Here is a 23,116-nt window from a genome sequence, read left to right on the forward strand (position 1 = left end):
CAGGATAGAGATTTACTGTATTTTTGTATATATTTTTTGTCATATGAAACATCCTTTCTATTTTGTTTACTCTTATATCAATATCTACCTTTTCTTTTGTGTTGTTTGTTATCCATTCTCCCAGGTATTTAAAGCAATCTGTCCGAGATATTATGTTATTGTTAATTGTGATATTTTGAGGGGCATTAATGATGTTTGTCATCAACATTGTTTTCTCAAATGATATTTGCAATCCTATTTTGGCCACTTGTTTCTGTAATTTTTTTTGAGCTAATATTTGTTCCTGTTAAACTTTGACCATAAACTCTTGTTATATCTCAAACTTGTTTCTTACAGGTCCAAAATATGTGTGAGGGAGGTGAAAGGTCTGATGCCTATGGCAGTGGGTTATGGCATGGCAGAGCGACATCCTTTGAACAGGACCATAGCAAGGGTGAGTTCACAGCCAGACACCCTTAATTCTGGAAAGCTAACAGTTTACAACAGCAGATAACGGTGCATTACAGTTCCTTGCCTTGTTACCCGTCACTTTCTGTAGCTACAATTCTTGAGAAGCTGAGCGTAGTATTGGATGAAAGTGGTGATTTTTCTTATTTTTCCTTGTGGTATTTAAGGAGCATCGTTTCAAAAGGTATTAAATCCACTCAAGGCCAGAATATGCTTTGATACGGTTTCTTGCCAATTATGATATGCTTTTTAAAACTGTTGAGTTAGATTAGGTCATTTCATGTTCTTTCGCATAGGAATTTGGTGCTGAAAAACATGAATCAGATCAAATTCTATTATGTGCACCATGGTGAATGGTTCAAAATGTATTATGTTCACAATATGATCTGTGCACTTAATACGATTTGAAATGATGCTCTTCATGTGGATGAATCTTGTCATTATCAACAGATGGTTAGTAACCTGCGATAGTTCTTTAACATTTTCTCCTAGTGTTAGAGATAAGCATAATATGATTGTGAGGTTAAAGAAACGCTAACAGTACTCTTAGTTTTCTGTTTTTTTTCAATTTGCTTTATATGACACTGACACATGTAGGTCTTATGGTGACAATGGGATAGGAAAGAGGTAGGAGTGGGAAGGACGCGGCCGTGGCCTTAATTCAGGAACAAACCTAACATCTGCCTGGTATGAAAATGAGAAACCACAGAAAACCATCTTCAGGGCTGTTGACATTGGGGTTTGAACCCACTATCTCTGAAATACAAGTTCACAGCTGCGTGGCCCTAACCGCATGGCCAACTCTCTTGGTAGATTACTCTGATTACTCTTGTCATGTGTGTGTTAATCCCTACATATACTTACCTTATTTTATAAGTATTATAAGGAGGTCCACCAACCCCTTAAAATTTAGTTTACCGGGCGAGTTGGCCGTGCGCGTAGAGGCGCGCGGCTGTGAGCTTACATCCAGGAGATAGTAGGTTCGAATCCCACTATCGGCAGCCCTGAAAATGGTTTTCCGTGCTTTCCCATTTTCACACCAGGAAAATGCTGGGTCCGTACCTTAATTAAGGCCACGGCCGCTTCCTTCCAACTCCTAGGCCTTTCCTATCCCATCGTCGCCATAAGACCTATCTGTGTCGGCATGACGTAAAGCCCCTAGCAAAAAGAAAATTAGTTTTCCAACCTGCAATTTATGGACAAACTTAAAAAAGAAAAAAATGGTCCTTTCCTATCAGGACTAATACAACAATATGTTCGGATTTAAGCTCAACAATACAGGAAGAATAAATAGTGCCAATGGTAATTCATGTCTTTTCCATATATATAGAATTTGTTGTTTGAGTCATCAGTCCATAGACTGGTTTGATGCAGCACTCCATGCCACCCTATCCTCTGCTAACCTTTTCATTTCTATGTAACTGCTGCATTTGATCTAATCTGCTTGTCATATTCATACCTTGGTCTAGCCCTACCATTCTTACCGCCTACACTTCCTTCAAAAACCAACTGCACAAATCCTGGGTGTCTTAAGATGTGTCATATCACTCTATCTCTTCTTCTCATCAAATTTAGTCAAATCGATCTCCTCTCACCAATTCCATTCAGTATCTCTTCATTCGTGATTCGATCTATCCATCTCACCTTCAGCATTCTTCTGTAACACCACATTTCAAAAGCTTCAATTCTCTTTCTTTCTGAGCTAGTTATCGTCCATGTTTCACTTCCATAGAATGCCACGCTCCACACGAAAGTCTTCAAAAACATCTTTCTAATTCCTATATCAATGTTCGAAGTGAGCAAATTTCTTTTCTTAAGAAAGGCCTTCTTTGGTTGCGCCAGTCTGCATTTTATGTCCTCCTTACTTCTGCCATCGTTAGTTATTTTACCACCCAAGTAACAATATTCATCTACTTCCTTTAAGACTTAATTTCCTAATTTAATATTTCCTGCATCACTTGACTTTGTTCGACTGCACTCCATTACTTCTGTTTTGGACTTTTTTATTTTTGTCTTGTACTCCTTATCTCCACATCTTCTGCAGTCTCAGATAAAATAACAATATCATCAGCAAATCTCAAGGTTTTGATTTCCTCTCCTTGGATTGTGATTCCCTACCTAAATTCCTCTTTCATTTCCTTTACTGCCTGTTCTATATAAACATTGAAAAGGAGGGGGGACAAACTGCAACTTTGCCTCACTCCTTTCTGGATTGCTGCTTCTTTTTCAAATCCCTCGATTCTTATCACTGCAGACTGATTTTTACACAGATTGTAGATTATTCTTCGTTCTTGGTACCTGATCCTGATCCCCTTCAGGATCTCAAATAACTTGGTCCAATCAACATTATCATATGCCTTTACAATGCCATGTATGTGGGCTTGCTTGACTTTCATAATTCGATCCTCTATGATCGGACGTAAAGACAGGATTGCTTCACGTGTTCCTACATTTCTCCTGAGGCCACACTGATCTTCTCCCAACTCAGTTTCAACTTGTCTTTCTATTCTTCTGTAAATAATACGTGTTAAAATTTTGCAGGCGTGATATACTAAACTAATGGTGCAGTAGTTTTCACACTTGTCAGCACCAGTATGGGTAAAGCATAAGTATAATAAATTTTGCCAAAAATTGGATGGCATTTCTCCTGTCTCATACATCTTACACACTAAATGGAATAACCTCGCCATACTGGTTTACCAGTTCCCATTTTGCAATTGAAATTTTAATGATTAACAGTGATGGAACTAACAATTCTATGAATATCAATACAAGAAAGAGTTTGGATGATGAGCATACTCCAAATGCTAAGAATTTAGAGCCTAATCTATTTTTCAGATTTTACACTTATTTCATTCCAGATTTTAATGTTAATTGTGTGCTTGTACATTAGTTTTCATGTCAATCGTGTGTTTTCACATTTGTTTAGTTTTAGATATATTACATTAAGGTGGAAGATGGCCAGCCAAGACCGAAACTAATCCCTAGTTTAGTAATGTAATTCAATAATATTGCATAATACAGTATTGAAAAAGGTGGACCATACAACATTAATTTTATAATTAGTATTGTGATGCTGGTTTCTCCTAAGGCAGAGGGAATGTCATCAATTCCAGGTGCCTTGTTCCTATTTAGGTCGCTCACAGTGGCAGCTCGTGCTGAATAATGTTGGTGGTTCTGCTCTGTGACACCCAGTCCATTGCAGTAAGTGTAATAGGCAAATCTAAATTTGTATTGCATACAGGAAGTGTCAGCTGAGCTCGTGTGAATACGTCCCCCAATCCCGCGGAAACGCTTTTCTCCATGTCCTATCAGTGTGAAGTTCTCGAAAATGTACCGAATATAAATATAAAACTGACTTGTACAAAAACAACAATTAAAATTTACAAAAAATAAAGCCCCCTTCCGCTTATCGAAAAAAAAAGTTGACTTATCGACACATTCATATTTACAAAGGTTCCGAGACCTGCATACATCTATGGCAGCCGGCTTTCTTAATGGAGGGGGAACATCATCTGATGGTACTAGCGTTTCTGTTTTCATTTTCATGACTACCTAACTCGGAAGAATTCACTACCATTACGGAGAAACATAGTTATGATTACTTGTAAGCCTAAGAACTAGCTCATTCGCTTCATACGAGAGAGAATGTTTTCAGTCGTTGGATAGAATTTTGCTGAAGTCCTGGTCATTTACACAAAAGATAGAAAAATATGCATACCCCAATCATAAGGTACATTGTTTGAAGACTTAACATGGACAGTAAATTGATTTTGTGTTACTTAATCACAACCATCCTTTATTATCATGCATTTATCCTATATTTAAACTTTTTGGGCTTTCTTTCTACTGAACAGAAGCATCACAACTCTACTGTAGAATGTGAGAAAGTTGACATGTAAGAATTTTAAACCGTATCAATATCCACACAGTTTTAAAAGTTCAAAAGTTTCTATTTACACTGGTGAGTACAATGGAGGGAGCTTTTCTCAAACAGCTGAGATTTCAACAGGCTCACTCGCTGCAACGATTCTCTTATGGATGGTGGCACTGTCAAGTGTATTATTTACTAACTCTATGGTCATGGGAATAGGCCAGACGTACTGCAAGGCGTGCAGTTCATACAGAACCTTATGGGTGACTCTCTAGCCACCTAACGGAAGAAAGCTGTAGTTAAGTGTGCTCTCCTAATATTCTGTCGTTCACAGATCTAAACAGGGTTGCCAGATCACCAGCAGCTGTGTAGGTATCGATCTTTTGTGTTACTTTGGCTCGATATACACACTCAATATGAAGGATGGGATCGCTAATCGCTATATATTACATTACTGTATATCTTTCATTGTGGTGGCTCTGCAGCTCTGCAGATCGTATTATGGAGTCGCGCCTGGTCTCTCAAAGCTCTGTGAAATTCTGACCTCAAAATTGGGTCCCGCATTTCATCAGCATCAGCATCCTTCATCTACGCTAATCTGGTTGTCATATTCATACCTTGGTATACTCCTACCGTTCTTACCATCTACACTTCCCTCAAATACTAACTGAACAAGTCCTGGGCATCTTAAGATGTGTCCCATCATTTTATTTCTTCTTCTGGTAAAATTTTATCAATTTGTTCCCCTCTCACCCATTTGTTTCAGTATATGTTCATTCGTGATTCAACCTACCCATCTCTCTTTCAGCAATTTTGTGTAACATCACATTTCATAATATTCTATTCTTTCTTTCTGAGCTATTTATTGTCTCCATGTTTCACTTCCATACAATACAACACTCCAGATGAAAGACTTCAAAAATATATTTCTAATTCCTATATCAATGTTTGAAATTAGGATATTTCTTAAGGCCATCCTTGCTTGTGCTAGTCTGCATTTTATGTCCTTCCTTACTTATACCATCATTAGATATTCTACAGTACTACCCAATTAACACTATCCATCTACTTCACTTCCTAATCTAATATTTCCTGCATCATCAGATTTTGTTTGACTGCACTCCATTACTTTTGTTTTGAATTTAATAACTTGTGTTAGTTGTTCACTGTAAATAGGTAATTTAATTGCTGCAATGCAATGGAGGGAAGAAGAAGATAAATGACCTGCATCCCAAAAAAACAGAATAGATACAGCATGACGACACTGTAAAATGAGGACACCAAAAGTATCGTAAACAGAAGTGTTAGAAGCAAGAATGTGACTTGAAGCCCTGGTTGATGCCTGACAAACTGAATGTTTGATGTGGTTGTCCTAATATAAAGGAACCAATTTGTCACACATAATACATGACTGTCTTTATTTAATTAATTTAAAATTAATTTAAAAGTGTTGGTACCATAATGAGTAGCTGACAGGTTGACACCACTGTACAGCACAAAGCTGGACAATGACAGAGATGAGAGAGTACAGGCAGCTGTAATGAAGTTCCTGAGGAGTAAGGTACGGAAGACAAGGAGGGATAGGGTGAGAACTGAAGACATACGAAAAAAACAAAAAGTATGAAAATTAAATGAAAATTAAATGAAAAACTGGAGCAAAATAAATTGATATGTATTGGACATGCCAAGCAGATGAATGAAGAATGCCAAGGCAAGCATTGTAAGGACACATGACACGAAAGACAGGGCAAGGATAGATGGACTTGGTAAAGAATAATATAAGACAATATAACCTGGGCTAGAACACAGAGTTGGATAACGAATGATGGAGAGATGGAACATAAAGTGGAGAGGAAACACATTTTCCCCCACCTACTGTTGGCTGGAAAAGAGAAAACAATCATCATCATCATCATCATCATCATACAACACATTGTTTATAATTAACAACATAATTTGCTCATTAAATAAATTCATGATGATTGCTTCCTTTATTCTAGAGGCACACGGTCCTAAGGTTCACTCACATACACAAAAAATGAGTACCGAATTAATTCCTGAAGGAAGAGGCAGCCAGACATCGAGCTAACCTCTCGAGATCCCAGGGATAGTTAAAAGCCTTTAACTTCCCCTCATCCAGGGCCTTCATGGCCTGTATGGAGATGGCTTTGCATTTTTGCTTTGTTTTTTTTGTAAAAAATGAAGATAAAATTTGTTACTGAATAAATAAATAAAATGCTTGGGTAGTAAAGAAAGGTCTAATTGTTGTGAAACTAGATTCTATATAGACCTGCTGAATTTTACAATGAGTTTTTTAACTGATGATGTTTCAGGTGGAGGCAATGCTAGATGACATCCGCTCCAGCTTCTACTCGCTGATTCATGATGTTCAGTGGATGGACGAGGCCACCAAGAGAGTTACAGTCGACAAGGCTGAATCAGTGACCAGCTTTATTGGCTACCCAGAGTGGCTGCAAAAGCCAGGTCTACTGGATCAACATTACGGTCAGGTGAGTAAAGATAGGATTTCATAATACCTCATTATTTATAAGGATAGTTCAAACCTAACATACCTGGGATGAGAGATTCATAAAGGCAGACTTACCATAGACAGAAATGGTCCAAACATCCAGACAGCTTAGAGTGAGGAACCCAAGGCTTGTTATAGATAGGACTGGTCCAACATTTGGATGGCTTGTAGTGAGAACCTGGAAGATAAGACGACACATAAGTAGATGTGGGCGGAGAGAGCAGCAGATGACAAAGATAAGAAGGAATATGAAGGCATAAATAAACTAGGATAAACTTTTGTTTGTCGATATCTTCCTTCCTCGCCTCGTCTATTCAATGATTTATATGCATACTCTTGTTTGAACCACTTGCATGACTTCTCTTTGTTTATTTCTTATATATTCTGACTTACTGCTCACATTCTGGCTTTGTTCACAGATGGATCTCCAACCCGGCAAATACATGAGGAATGCACTGTGGTTCAAAGAAAAGTCTGTCAAACAATTTCTGGAAGAACTGGGAACGTCAAACAACTCAACTCTAGACTTGTAAGTTGAAAAAAAAAAAAAAAAACATAGTCATGTTACTGAAAAATGTTGAGGAAGAGATAATGAATTCATCAAGGTCTGTTATTATACTAATAATCTCAGTTACTATGTGTAGATATATTTATTTGATACCTATTAAGCTGCCTGCATGTAAATTTTGACATTCCCTTTCAATCTACTACAGTAACTGACAGAGAAATTGTCATTCTTAATGTGCAACCTTTAACCTAGTTTTTATTGAGTAAACACCAAATGTATCACCAGAGATCTTTTACATGCTGACTTCGTACGACATGGTGTGTGAGATAAGATTTTTTTTTCTCCTGTCCTTTACAAAAATAACCATCTCTGAGGGTTTGAACACATGATCCTGGGATCTGGACACAGGCACTTTTCCACCAGTCCTCAAAAAAGGAGTTATTTATTTAATTTAAATTACTATGACTACACATAAGGGCACAGCCATATTTGGAATTTAAAAAAAAAATGTTATAATAGTACTATTAGAAGTTTCAATGGATAAAACTTATAATAAACTATTTGTTGACAGGTTAGTTTTAATACAATTGCAGCAGTAATTCCTTTGAGACAGAGAGCAAATTATCCCAACATAGACAGGTTTGTGGCGAACATTAAAAAGGTTTTCATAAAAGCCCCTAACAAGTTACACAATTCAAAGCAGAAGCTCTGGACATCACGTTACCACCACAATCTACAATCACGTGCTGGGCCACATGGTCAAATGCATGTTTGTATTATTGTGAAAATTTCCATGTAGAGGAAAAAACAGTACAGGGTTTTGACTATCAAGAGGCTGCTTCAGTATAGTTTGCTCAAGGAATGCTCTCTGAACCAAAAATGGAGCGCAGTTTGGCATTTATTAAGTCAAACTTGGGCATTATTATCAACAACTATCACAACACTAAAGAAACATGAAGCAATGGTAGATTCCATTTCAGTAATTAAACAGCCGGAAGCAGGTGTTAACAATACTCATGGTGAAATTGCTACAGCTAGTCCATTTAAACCGATAATACCAGATATAAAACTCTGTGTCAAATCGTGGATATACTCTCTGAAAAAAAAAAAAAAAAAAAAAATTACTTCATGGACAGGATTGAGGGAGATTTAACAGCCATCTCACCCACTTCAAGTGTGCTCCAATCACATCAGCTGATGTGGAACGCAGCTTTTTGAGGTATAAAGGCTTATTGACAGATAATCACAGGTCCTTAACTTCTGATAACCTGAGAATGACGTTTGTAGTCCAGTGCAACTCTGACCAGGGTGAATTCAAGAGCAATTCAGTATTAGAGGTGTATTATTATGTGCTTTGTAAGTTCAAGTCTAACCTACTGTATTATTTTCTGAAGGATGTTTAAAAATATTAATTATATCATTTTTCAAATTTTATAATGCATTTCCTAAACTTTTAGTATATTTAATAAATCATTTTTAACATTTTAAATGCATTTTTTAAAATTCTTTAGACCATCAACATCTGGGTTATTATTATTATTATTATTATTATTATTATTATTATTATTATTATTATTAATATTCATAAGTTTGTTTTATCTTATTACCATAAAAGACTAGAAAATACTATATATTTTACACAATTTTTATAATATGCAGTATTTAGTTCAGCTGATATTAATGGAAAAATTGTGACGTTTCCTATTTTGGTTCCTTAATATTGTTAGGCCACTGTATAATAATTAAATGATACATAGCCTGGTGCCTTCTATGAATATCAGATGTCTCTGTACTTAAATACCGAATTGCAAGAAATTCTGTCAAGCCATTTTCCCATTATGTTCTGATAAATGGATAAAAATTTAGCTCAACAAACTTTCAACTTTGTATACCTAAAATGTCTGAGGCAAAAATTTGAAATGTACAGTTAAAATTTAAATTTTGGTGGTTGAGATTGTTTTAAGAGGAAGTACAACTGGGCAACTGTCTGGCTTCATGGCTACATGGTTAACGTGATTGCCTTTGGTCCAGGGGGGTGGTTCGATTCCCGGCCCGGTCAGGGTCTTTAACCTTGATTGGTTAATTCGGACAGCTCGGAGGCTGGGCATGTGTGCCATCTTCATTATTATTACCGGGCAACTGTCCTCTATTAGAACTTATCAGAGGGGAAATGGAAGAAGTCTTTATTTTATCTGTTTTTTTTTTTTTTTTTCCTTTTCTTCCAAGATGCCATATTACACCTATTACTTTTAATAATATATTCACAGATCAACTGTTTGTAATACTGCCAACGTAAGTAACACATATTACAAAGAAATACAAAAACATTAATCACAGAAGTCTAGAATTAGGGTAGCATATATAGTGGGACAGGGGTTAATGTGTAAGAAGGCTACCATGCACAACCCACCAGGAACTGTGATGTCAGCATCCAGTTTGCACTCCTCAGTTTTAGGGTTTAACTCTCCTATTCATGAAGGAATGCTGTTAAATGGTAACAGTGATGGATCTTCAACTTGTGTTTTTGAGTTGGCCCTACCCACAAAATTTAGGATGATTGTATGAACTAGTTGAGCGAGGGGTTTTTGAACTCGGAATGAGGAGTAACTTTGAATTGGGATGGGTTCATTTCTGTGACATGGTCGAGTGGCCTATTCCTGAAATTTGAGTTTGCTATCTTATTTAGGTGTTATCAACATCCTAGCGCCAACGGCCATACAATGTTGAATACACCGGTTCTCATCCGATCACCACAGTTAAGCAACATTGGGCGTGGTCAGTACTTGGATGGTTGACTGCTTGGGAACACCACGTACCGTTGGCTCAATTGCCTTTTTAGGCCAGCCCCGTGGTGTAGGGGTAGCGTGCCTGCCTCTATCAGTATTTACAGGTAACTGCCTGTTATCAGGCAAGGATGATCTTGAAAAACTGTTCCAAACCTACAACGGCCTGCAGGTGATTATAACTGAACTAAATTCCTATTTAGGCATCTCTCCTGCTTGATCTTTTTTTTTTTCAACACAGATAGGTCTTATGGCGACGATGGGACGGGAAAGGCCTAGGAGGGGAAAGGAAGCAGCCGTGGCCTTAATTAAGGTACAGCGCCAGCATTTGCCTGGTGTGAAAATGGGAAACAACGGAAAACCATCTTCAGGGCTGCCGACAGTGGGATTCGAACCCACTATCTCCCGGATGGGAGCTCACAGCCCTGCTTTATCTGGGCTTGAGACCAGCACTGGGATGTTTCCTGGAGGTGGAGTTAACACCAAGATGAGAAATTTTACAGTATCTCTGAAACATGCAAAACAAGCGAATGAACAATGTGTGTCCTTGATGGGGAGATTGAAAAGCTACATGGAGCGGGGACAGGATAATTCCAATCTAGGCTATGATATAAACACAAGTGTTCCAGAGTTAAGAGGAAGTAAACTGGGCAATCATCTTCTTGTATCACTAATCAGGAGAAAGAGTTCCAACTTCTCATAGGCTGAGGGTATCTGCAAAAGAATGGGCATTAAATTGAGACACCGTAGGCCTCGTAAATCTGATAGAATTGGGTCATGAGGGAACAAGAGCTGACCAAGGGAGACTGATAGGAATGTTGAAAGCATGAAGCCTGATGAGAGTATGTGATTCATAGTCGCCAGCACAAACTACCAAGTAGAGAGCTCCTGGGATCCCTTTTTAGTCATTCTCATACGATGGGTAGGTGATACCTTGGATGTTTCCTACCACTCCCAACCACTGAGTGAGACACATTGTTGTCGAGCAAACTTGCACCTTTTGAGAGCAATGCAGGGTGTTTTCACCTTATCACCAGCCACAATTTCCTGAGTGTTTTGACACAGCACTCAAATTCACAGCTCCTCATTTCTATAGAAATTGAATGATGTATGCAAAAGAGGGCTAACCATCATTTTCTTAAATTGGAGAAAACAGAAAAGTAATTGTTTTGAGGATCATTTTTTTTATTTTCATCTAAAAGAAGTAGCTTTATTTTTAACATTGGCATACAACTTTAACATTAAAAAAGAAAAATCAAGATGGGGGAAGGGGGCAAATTATGTTCAGATGCAGCCACTTAATTATAATCCAGACCACTGAAGAAAGGTTCCTTAAATGATAGCTGGTTGTCGTCATGGGGTAGGTGTCGGGAGACTTGAAATAAGGTTCTATCCTGGCAATTGTTTGGAGGGAATGCGGAAAAACCTAGAGTAAAACCACACTCAGGATAGTCACTGTCATCACTGGGATTTGAAACTCGGATCTCTGAACGTCGCAGCTCCTCATTCCTTTCATGGAGTGAATAAACATGTTCAGTTACGGAGATAAATTGAACACAAAATACTTGGCCAGAATGTAAAAACACAAAATGCTTTTACCATTTTTCAGCAATTGTATTAACTTTTGTGCATATTTACAGGCTCCATTCAAGCTTTTCTTTTCCCCCAGTCCACCTCTGTATGTAACATAAGAATAACCACTATCCCTTTTTCCTTTTCTGCTTTTCCCTTTCCAAGTTTCTGACATTCTTATTATGTTTTCTATAACTTCCACTGGTAGAACTCCGATTATGTTCACATAAATTATCACCACCTACAAAAGCTGAAGCCATCTTTACTTCATTTGTAAACAAACAATATGGCCAAGAAGAAACAGGAAATGTCCATATAAACACTTTGGAATGTACATTAATTTACTGCATTGAATACTCTACTATGACAATGCATTATTCAAATGAAAAGAATATCTTGGTTTTTGATTCCATTTACCAAAATGGACATGTATCATGGACTACCAAATTCCACTTGAGTTTGCCATCCAGCCGAAATTGTGGCGCCACCATACATGGACTTTTAGTAACAATCAGTTAGCCTGATTTTACAATTCTATCAAGATGATTTAGATACCCCCAAGAACTTCAAAGCCTTGTATTTCTTTATATAAATTATTCCCTTATGGTGGCCCACTTCAGTAAATGCAGTTTTATATTATTAACAGTAGATTGACGGACAGCCCGTTTTTGCGTGAATCCATTCAATTCCAAAAATGCAGCCCATATTAATCACAAAACAGTCATCAGTACCTTGCCTGTATTGCTCTGTATGATCTTATGGACTTCTTTGGTGGTGGGGAGTTGATATGTTTCTGCTCTACCTCCTTGTTTTTAAGGCTGGTAATGATCTCATCACAATGTGTGCCAAAAGAATTGTCATCCTGTAATTGATAATGTCTGTGTCTGTCAGGTCATCAGCCCAGAGGCTGGTTGGATCCTCAAATAGCACCACCAAAGGTTATGCGGTTATAAGGAAACCGCAAAAACCAATGGCAGCACCAAAATGAGGCGTACTAGGCAAGATGAGGAGTGCGGTAGTTTGCCATTGCTTTCCTCACTGGGTCAGAAAGTGCTATTACAGCACGACTGACCCTATGAGCAACACCTTTCATAACACTCTGATGCACTAGTTGTGCTCTGAATGTCATTACTCAGCACCACCCATACCCCAGCAGCTTCCATATTGTCACAGCCATGGATGAGACTGGGACTTCGGTGAAAGCTACACTTTACTCTGGCCTCTGCCAAGAGATGGATACAAAAGTACTGTATCCATCAAGAAATGCCAGCAGGCAAAATTGATAATACTGATGCATAATTACCTGGCTTGAAATGACCATTCTATGTGGTCCCTTCCCATGGGAAAAAACTGATCAGCATCTTAATCTTGCAATCACTAGTGTTTGATTTTTAAATTCTCAACCCATATATTTCACTTTGATAACTGTCCTTCTGTTTGAGAGAATTGTGTCATTTCAAACTGTTTGTAATTCATCTTACATGCTGCCAGATGGGAGAGTATAGATCCAGTTCAGGTGAACGCTTTCTATACTCGTGTAAGCAACTCCATAAGTAAGTATATTGTTTCTTTTGATTAAGGATCGTTCATCCTTAATTTCTTGGTATGACTGACTAGTGGGTGTTTACTATATAAAAAGCACATACAATTTCTTTTCAATCACACCATTTGAAAGATGTCTTGGTTTATCAGGATAAACTTGGGCAGACTTTATGAAATCACATTTTTATTTTGATTAATTCACTCTTTTTATGGAATAATCTATAGTTTCATCTATTTCCCAAAAGATGGGATCTTCATATGCCGACACAACTGACGGTCTGATATACACATACCGGAAATTCAAAGGTCTAGGACTTTTCTGATCAAAGTGAGAAGCTGTCCTGCAACAGATTAGTGCTCTGGTTACCCTACAAATAAATGGCAACCCTTACATTTTGGGAAGTGGGCATCTCTCTGAGGAGAGTAACAAATGCCTACAAAACCTGCATATTTCACCTTGCATCAGCTTATTAAATTCTAAAAATGGTCTTTTAGATTCCAAGAAAATAAGACAATTACTGAGAGATCAGAAACTCCAAAAATGGTGTCAGCCTCCTCAAAAGGGAAAAGGTGTTATCTTATTTAAAGAAAACCTTTCAGTGGACAGTTGGATAACACACCACGATGGCCTGTCTTGCAGTGACTGGTATGATGCTCTAAATATGACCACTAATGTTGCAGCCGTTTGAGCCGAGACAGGCAGGTACCAGGACAATAACCATTGTCAGCATTGCTACGAGATAGAAATCCTTTCTCATGTCTTGGGATACTGTCCCTACGGCGAAACCTTGCGACTTACCAGACACCATGCGATACGAAGCTCCATTGCTCAGTCATTGCGAGACGCTGGTTACACAGTGCACGAAGAGATCCATGGATTGTCGGAGAATGGCAGTTCCCACAGGAGTGATATGATAGCCATCAAGAGTAACAACAATGGATATATTATTGATCCTATGGTTCAGTTTGAATCACACACTAAACCGCCCAGTGAAGTACACGAGGTAAAAAAATATCTATGAACCAACTCCCCTTCTACCAACGTGAATATGGACTGGATAACATCAAAGTTATAGGCCTCATGATCGGTGCAAGAGGAACAATTCCGAAGTTCTTCGAAGAATTCCGCTCGAGATTCAAACTGTCAGAGTCGTTGATGAAAAATGTGGCCCTCAAAGCCTTGAAAAGTTCATTATCCATACTGAGAAATTGTTTATATAGTCATAATGTATTTAATATACTTTATCCTCATGGGCTACCTCCTTGTGGGGGAAGTGTTTTTATCTTACAATTGGAAGGGAATTTCAGCTAAGCTCAAATCTGGTTCAATAGTTATGGATTTACTTGTTTGTGGTCCACCATTCCTCATTTCACTGCTTGTTTGTCTCTTGAATAGAATCTGCTACATTGCAAATAGTCAGTAGGTTTTAAACTACTGGATGAGGAAGAACCTATGGTATCTATCACTATTTTATTGAAAAATGACTTGAATTTCGGCATCTGATGCCACACATAGTCTTCTTTATTTCTCTTCTGCTCAGCTAATTTTCTACAACCTGCACCACTGAAACATTTCCTACCATTCACACTGCTGTTAGTTAACAGTAAATGAAGAAGATTCATCACTTCAATATAGAAATGTGGACATAAGAAATTATTAAAAGATAACACAAGCGAGCACAATGCAAGGATGCAATACCAGTATTCAGTATTTTAAGGTGAGTTTTGACAATGACACAATGATTTATTGCCATAGACACTTCCCTCTTCCCATCTCAATTTCTCTCTCCAAAATACAAATGCATTCTAGAAATGTTTTTTTTTAATATAGGATTTACATTAATTGCAAAAGAAAAATCTAAATTTTGCTGCCCTGTGCCTGAAACCATATGCATAAACACACCTCTAGTTAACAGTAATCTAAGAATGAAGGTAATGGAAGAAGAGAGGGAAATGCTAGCAAGGGCACGACAGGAAGACTCCCTAGGCCTCCTAAACCTAGTACAGTCTGGGTTGGAAATGAACAAGAAGAGGGGACACGACACAGCCCTGTAGCATGCCTCTACGTATAGCTATGTTCTTAGTTGAGTCTCCCTCTATTTTGACCTGTGCTGTTTGGTTCCAGTATAGCAGAGTGATGATATATAGATCACCAGTATCAACACCAGCAAGTTTTACATGAGATAAGCAATCAAAAGCTTTTCAATAGTCGATGAAGCATGCGTACACATCGACATACATATCCAGTCATTTCTTACTACAACCCCTAAATATCCTCATAACCATACAAAAAGATATGTAACTTTTATTTACAACCCCATTGATGTGATTACCCCAATAAAGCATCAGTGTTACAACAGTTCATGATAGCAAAGAGTTCAGCACCATAATTTGTAGCTAAAAAGCCATACAAATGATAGCTGACATTACCATGTTTTATTTTTTGTACCAACCAGATGTGCTACTACTCAAATATATGCAGTATTGTAAAGCTATACTCTTGACATTTTTATTCTCTAAACATTGCTGTCAATTATTTTTCATGTTAACTGTTAAAATATCAAAATATTCCTGTACTAAGACTTTTTTATTTCTTTTATCATTTTAGTTATACCAGCTGGAATCCTTCAAATTCCTTTCTATGGCCGAGGGCATGAGTAAGTTTGAAATAAGTTCTTTGAATAATGGAATCTATGAGTGGATGAAATTTGTACATAATAGCTTCTTGGCCTTTGCTTCTAAGGTTCAGTTCCTGGCTAGGTAGGGCATCGCTGCAAACCGAATCATGTTCACTCATGAACAAAATTGATTTTGATGTGATTTTGGGTAGTTTTTTATGTGTTCTTTCATACATAAAAATCAAATTCTGTCAGTATATTTTTCTATTGTAAACAAAACTTGTAAAATGACTGTCATTTCAAATTGTATGTAGAAAAAAATATGAAAAAAAATAAATGAATGTAAGATAAACCAACAATCTCTAAAAATTAGAGCTTAAATCTACTGCACTATTCTGTCATATTAGAAGTTAATTAATATAGGCAATTTAGAGTATGAATGTTCAGCCGGAGGTTGAGATTGATATCATTCTAATGAACTTACTATATTTATAGGAAATAATACAGTTCGATTTGAAACCATACTTTCTCAAATAATGAAAATTAGGAAAATGATTTCAATAAATGAAATAGTTGATCCTAGTCTTGCAACAATATTTCAAGAGGTATAACTATCCGGGACCGGAGCAAACTTCATGACCACGAGTCAAAAGGATTTTTTTTTTTTTTTTTTTTTTTTACTTCCATGATTCAACTGCTGAAAGAGAATGACTTTCTGTTACAGAGCATTAAATTATGGAGCCATCGGTGCTATTCTAGGTCATGAACTTACGCATGGATTTGACAGTGAAGGTAAGCATTTTTATTGATACAGAGGTCGTATTATTGTTATTGAGAGCGATGTTCTAAAATGTTGAAAAACTTTCCTTTTCAGGCAAGGATTATGACAAACATGGGAAACATGTAACGTGGTGGGGTAAGAATATTACCATGGAGTATAACAAGCGAGCCAAATGCTTCGTCAATCAGTACGATCGGTTCAGACTTCCTGGCAGGAAGAAGGTTTGTACAGCATTATTTTCCTAACATTAATAATACTCAAGGTAATCAGAGATAATTTTGGGAGAATATTATCTAACCTGTAATCACTAAATTGGATAGTTAAAGCAGTATGTTGAATTTAAGAGGACTGTTAACAACAACAACAACAACAACAACAACAACAACAACAACAACAACAACAACAACAACAACAACAACAACAACAACAACAACAACAACAACAACAACAACAACAACAACAACAACAACAACAACAACAACAACAACAACAACAACAACAACAACAACAACAACAACAACAACAACAACAACAACAACAACAACAACAACAACAACAACAACAACAACAACAACAACAACAACAACAACAACAACAACAACAACAACAACAACAACAACAACAACAACAACAACAACAACAACAACAACAACAACAACAACAACGTCTGGCTCAGTGAGGAAAGCAACAGGAAACTACCTCACTCCTCATTTCTATAGTATGCCTCTTCTGTGATGCCTAAACCATCTGTGGCAGCTAATGGTGGAGCTGTGAGGATCCAAGCATCCTTCAGGCTGAGGATTTAACATAGATGGTGGTGATTATTGTTTTAAGAGGAAGTAGAACTGGGCAACCATCCTCTATATAACACTAATCAGAGAGGAAAAAGGTAAGGGATCTGACACTTCAAAAAATGAAGGTATCGGCCAAAGAAAGCAAGGGCCATGCAGGGCGTGAAAATGAAAGACACCCTAGCCCTCGCAAATCTAATAGCGTTGGGGTTGGGAAAGAACAAGACCTGACCAAGGAAGGTCGGATAGGATAGATGAAAGTGAGGAACCTGCCACAAGTAAGTGGAAGCAATGCCAGGACTCAGCTAAGAGCCCCGTGGTCGCCAACCCATGCTCCAATTTTCAGAGCCCCTGGGGCTGGACTGAACGTACATATAAATTGTATATTAGCCATCAGCACTGTGCAAGAGAAAGGCTTCAATATTTTATGGTGATTATGGTATAGGATTATGTCCCTAATTTCTAGTTAACAAATACACCAAAGTCATCTCTAATAAAATCCAAAATTAAAACCCAATAAGTTGAGAGACAAGGCAGACACTGTATGGAAATCTGAGGATATTGTTAGATGCAACTACTGGAGAAGCCTCATACCATAAGCCTAGGAACTGGATTTCTTCAAACAAGGCTTTTTTAAAGGCTAATTTCTTATGCCATTTCCAATTGAGACTTCTTTAGGTTTTCTCATTTTCGTTTTACAACACTCTTTCAATCACTTCCAGATTTTTCTGAGAGCAACAAATGACCTTTGAAATGAAACAATTTTCCCTGGAGAAGGAAATGTTCCTGTTTATGGATTATTCCACTCTTCCTATATACATACAGCAGTTTGGGTCTGTGCAGCTATGGGACTCAGGTGCACAACATGAATGTTTTTATGCACCAAAACTCCAAAAGTATTGTGCAGCTCTGCCTACTTGCTTGGGTTTCACTGCTGGACAAACATGTTGGATATGAGCACTGATCTGTTGTTCATCTGTAAGAGATACTGTCGGTGTAACCCACCGCTCCCTTCCACAGGAGTAGTAGTCTCATCAGTAGCTACTGATGACCAAACAGAACAATAACAACATTGGAATGCTATTTTTCCCATGTTTTTGAACAATACTTGACTGAATATGAGTTTTTTTTACAATATCAAAGACACCATTTCATTAATGTATTTTGTAATTTCCTTGTAAGTTTTACAGCAGTATTCAGGTATTGATGCTCGTAAAATGTTACACTGGAGATTTAAATACTATTGTCCAACTGAATTTTTGTTTTCCTGAAGAAGTTAGTTTTAAAATAATTGTTCCTTTTGTAATAGATAAGCGGACAGAGAACCCTTGCTGAGAATATTGCTGACAATGGTGGTTTACGAGAAGCACTCCTGGCGTATCGCAGATACCTCAAGAGGAATGGACCAGAGCCCAAACTTGCAGGTCTGGAGGAATTTTCTCATGAACAACTTCTGTTCCTGGGATTTGCTAATGTGAGTAAATAACAAACTGTAATCATGAAAACCTCTGCACCTAATTTTGTTCAAATCTATCCCAGTTATTGTTGTTTGCTTGACGTGTTTGACTGACAACTGTTAGCTTGTTCGACCAAACGACGGAAAATGTAAGTTCTGACTGTACAAGTGGGGGAAAAACCGAGTATCTCGTCTATGACAACATACCACAGACTATCCAGTTCTCCAGATAAAGAGTTACTACTACACAAATGTTTTCATTCCTCCTAGATGGTAACGCTGTGTCTCAGGCCAGGGAGATGTGATGCGGTGAAGGAGATGTTCAGAGAAAGTGAGGGAGTTGGCAGCCATGGCCTATACTAGGAACTGTCCCGGAATTTGCGTTAGTGCAGGAGAATTGAAAACCACGGAAAAACATTCTCAGGACAGCCGACAGTGGGGACCAGCCCTTTCGTCTCCTGAATACAGGGATGTAGAGCCACGACAGAGCCGTGGCCACCCCTCCTCTGCTCGGTTGGTCGGTCGAAGTGCAGAGTCGTCGAACCACAGACCAGCCGTGGCCACCTATAGGCCGAAACCCACTCAGCATCCGCCAATCATATATAAAGTTCCATAGTGCTACAAGAAAAAAAGACATAGCTGAGTTGCTCATAATAGGTAGGGAATCTCCCTAAGTTTGTATCATACCTCACATTGTCTTTCTGGCCTTTTTTCCAACTACATGAGGTCGGCATTAAAGTGGATTAGCTGTTTTACGGTTGGATGCCTTTTGTGACGCCAACCCTATGTGGAGCGATGTACTCACTATTGTGCGTTTTAGTGTATTGTACAATCTGTGACAATAAAGTTTGGTGAATAGTCCTGTACTATCAACATAGATGAACAATGCATGACAGTGACCTTACTGTCTTTCGAAATAGTCCCCTCCCATAACTATGCACTGCTGAGATCAGCAATACATGTCCTGGAAACTTTGGAAGAAGGCTTCCTTTGGGATGGTGTTCAAAAGCCTCGTCACGTTTCTTTGGAGGTCAGGAATATCATCAAATCTCTCTACTTTCAAAGCGAGTTTGAGTCGTGGGAATAGGAAGACGTCTGAAGGATTGAGATTGGGTGAGTATGAGGGATGTTCAAGTTGCAACACCCCCTTTTTTGCAATGAACTGTTTGACAATATTGGCTGTGTGTGGGCGAGCATTGTCATGGACAGAAAACCATTAACCTTGTTGTGCATACTGGGGTCGTACCCTTGCGTAGACGTTTCATGAAACGGGTCAAAATTTCAATGTACCGTGCAGCATTCAACATCGTTCCCTCAGGTAGAAATTCCTTGTAGATAGTCATGAAAAATGAAGTCAGTAGGGTTGCTGAAGTGATGTTAGGAAGGAAGAAAAGATCAACTAAGAATCAGTGGATAACTCAGGAGATACTAGACCTGATTGATGAACGACAAAAATACAAGAATGCTAGAAATGAAGAGGGCAGAAAAGAATACAGGCGATTAAAGAATGAAGTGGATAGAAAGTGCAAGGTAGCTAAGGAAGAATGGCTGAAGGAGAAGTGCAAGGATGTCGAAGGTTGTATGGTCCTGAGAAACGTAGATGCTGCATACAGGAAAATCAAGGAAACCTTTGGAGAAAGGAAATCTAGGTGTATGAATATTAAGAGCTCAGATGGAAAGCCACTTCTAGGGAAAGAAGACAAAGCAGAAAGATGGCAAGAACATATCCAACAGTTGTATCAAGGTAAAGATGTAGATAATTTGGTTCTGGAACAAGAAGAGGCTGTTGATGCTGATGAAATGGGAGACCCAATTTTGAGGTCAGAGTTTGACAGAGCTGTGAGAGACCTAAATAGGAACAAGACACCTGGAATTGATGACATTCCTTCTGAATTACTGACTGCCTTAGGAGAATGCAGCATGGCAAGTGTGTAAGATGTATGAGACAGGAGAAGTCCCATCCGATTTTTAGCAGAATGTTGTTATACCTATTCCCAAGAAAGCCGGTGCTGACAGGTGTGAAAACTACCGCACCATTAGTTTGGTATCTCATGCCTGCAAAATTTTAACACGTATTATTTACAGAAGAATGGAAAAACAAGTTGAAGCTGAGTTGGGAGAAGATCAATTTGGCTTCAGAAGAAATGTAGGAACACGTGAAGCAATCCTGACTTTACGTCTGATCTTAGAGGAACGAATCAAGAAGGACAAGTCCACGTACATGGCATTCGTAGATCTAGAAAAGGCATTCAATAATGTTGATTGGACCAAGCTATTTACGATTCTGAAGGTGATTGGGATCAGATACCAAGAACGAAGAATGATCTACAATCTGTATAAAAATCAGCCTGCAGTGATAAGAATCGAGGGCTTTGAAAAAGAAGCAGCAATCCAGAAAGGAGTGAGGCAATGCTGCAGTTTGTCCCCCTCCTCTTCAATGTTTACATAGAACAGGCAGTAAAGGAAATCAAAGAGGAATTTGGAAAGGAAATCACAATCCAAGAAGAGGAAATCAAAACCTTGAGATTTGCCGATGATATTGTTATTTTATCTGAGACTGCAGAAGATCTCGAGAAGCTGCTGAATGGTATGGACGAAGTCTTGGGTAAGGAGTTCAAGATGAAAATAAATAAGTCCAAAACAAAAATAATGGAGTGCAGTCGAACGAAGGCAGGTGATGCAGGAAATATTAGATTAGGAAATGAAGTCTTAAAGGAAGTAGATGAATATTGTTACTTGAGTAGTAAAATAACAAACGATGGCAGAAGTAAGGAGGACATAAAATGCAGACTAGCACAAGGAAGGAAGAGTTTTCTTAAGAAAAGAAATTTGCTCACTTCAAACATTGATATAGGAATTAGAAAGATGTTTTTGAAGACTTTCGTGTGGAGCGTGGCATTCTATGGAAGTGAAACATGGACGATTACTAGCTCAGAAAGAAAGAGAATAGAAGCTTTTGAAATGTGGTGTTACAGAAGAATGCTGAAGGTGAGATGGATAGATCGAATCACGAATGAAGAGATACTGAATCGAATTGGTGAGAGGAGATCGATTTGGCTAAATTTAAAAGAAGTAAGTATAAATAACCACCTAATCGATACTTTATTAATGCCTCAGGCAAAATTGAATAAAATTAAAACTTACAGGACATGTTTCGACCACTTAGTGGTCCTCTTCAGCTGTATAAATAAAGAACTGAAAAGAAAATGTCATAATGTTTTTCTTTTCAGTTCTTTATTTATACAGCTGAAGAGGACCACTAAGTGGTCGAAACATGTCCTGTAAGTTTTAATTTTAATCAATTTTGCCTGAGGCATTAATAAAGTATCGATTAGGTGGTTATTTATACTTACTTCTTGATTAAACATCGATACGGTCATGAAATGGACAACTTGTAATTGGCTAAATTTGACGAGAAGAAGAGATAGAATGATAGGACACATCTTAAGACACCCAGGACTTGTGCAGTTGGTTTTTGAAGGAAGTGTAGGTGGTAAGAACAGTAGGGGTAGACCAAGGTTTGAATATGACAAGCAGATTAGAGCAGATGTAGGATGCAGTAGTTACGTAGAAATGAAAAGGTTAGCACAAGATAGGGTGACATGGAGAGCTGCATCAAACCAGTCTATGGCTTGATGACTCAAACAACAACAACAACAACAACAATGCCTTGACTATCGAAAAACGTGATGAGCATCGTTTTGATGCGTGACTTTTCGGCTCTGACCTTTGTCCGACGAGGGGATCCTGGAGAACGCCATTCTATGCTTCGCCGTTTCATTTCAGGGTCGTACCTGAGACACCAAGTTTCATCCTCAGTGACAATACAGTTCAAGAAATTTTGTGTCGCACCTGCCGTTTCGACAAAATCCTGTGAAGCCTCTAAACGTGCCTGCTTCTGATCATCAGTCAAGTGATGTGGCACAAGACGAGAACACGTTTTCCTCTTCCCTAACTTCTGGGTAACGATTTTTCGCACAGATTCACGGTTAATCTGCAGTTCATGCGCTATCAAGCGCACAGTTAATCGCCGATCATTCGTCATTAATGTCCTCGTCTTCTCAATGTTTTCATCACTGACGGCGGTCGCCGGTCTTCCGCTACGGGGGTTGTCAGAAACACTTTCATGGCCTCCTTGAAAATGGGTGAAGCACTCATACACACACTTCAAGGACAGTGTTTGATCTTCATAAACAAGTACCAGCATCGCATGC

General features: G+C 38.3%; 1 protein-coding gene and 1 non-coding gene across 2 annotated transcripts in view; both read left to right on the forward strand.

Moving 5' to 3' along the window:
• The window catches only part of LOC136881792 (endothelin-converting enzyme homolog), a 115,857-nt gene that overhangs the window by 87,009 nt on the left and 5,732 nt on the right, over positions 1–23,116 (forward strand). The window contains exons 13-20 of the mRNA XM_067154229.2: positions 337–433; positions 6,655–6,831; positions 7,271–7,380; positions 13,206–13,267; positions 15,865–15,913; positions 16,599–16,666; positions 16,749–16,876; positions 18,756–18,920. Of these exons, the coding sequence (XP_067010330.2) occupies positions 337–433; positions 6,655–6,831; positions 7,271–7,380; positions 13,206–13,267; positions 15,865–15,913; positions 16,599–16,666; positions 16,749–16,876; positions 18,756–18,920 (856 nt within the window). The remainder of the gene's footprint in view (positions 1–336; positions 434–6,654; positions 6,832–7,270; positions 7,381–13,205; positions 13,268–15,864; positions 15,914–16,598; positions 16,667–16,748; positions 16,877–18,755; positions 18,921–23,116) is intronic.
• Positions 10,065–10,183, forward strand: LOC136882474 (5S ribosomal RNA). Its single transcript, XR_010861189.2, has one exon. It is a non-coding gene; the product is annotated as a 5S ribosomal RNA (ribosomal RNA).

The sequence above is a fragment of the Anabrus simplex genome, chromosome 10 (assembly GCF_040414725.1).
Source record: "Anabrus simplex isolate iqAnaSimp1 chromosome 10, ASM4041472v1, whole genome shotgun sequence".
Taxonomy (NCBI): domain Eukaryota; kingdom Metazoa; phylum Arthropoda; class Insecta; order Orthoptera; family Tettigoniidae; genus Anabrus; species Anabrus simplex.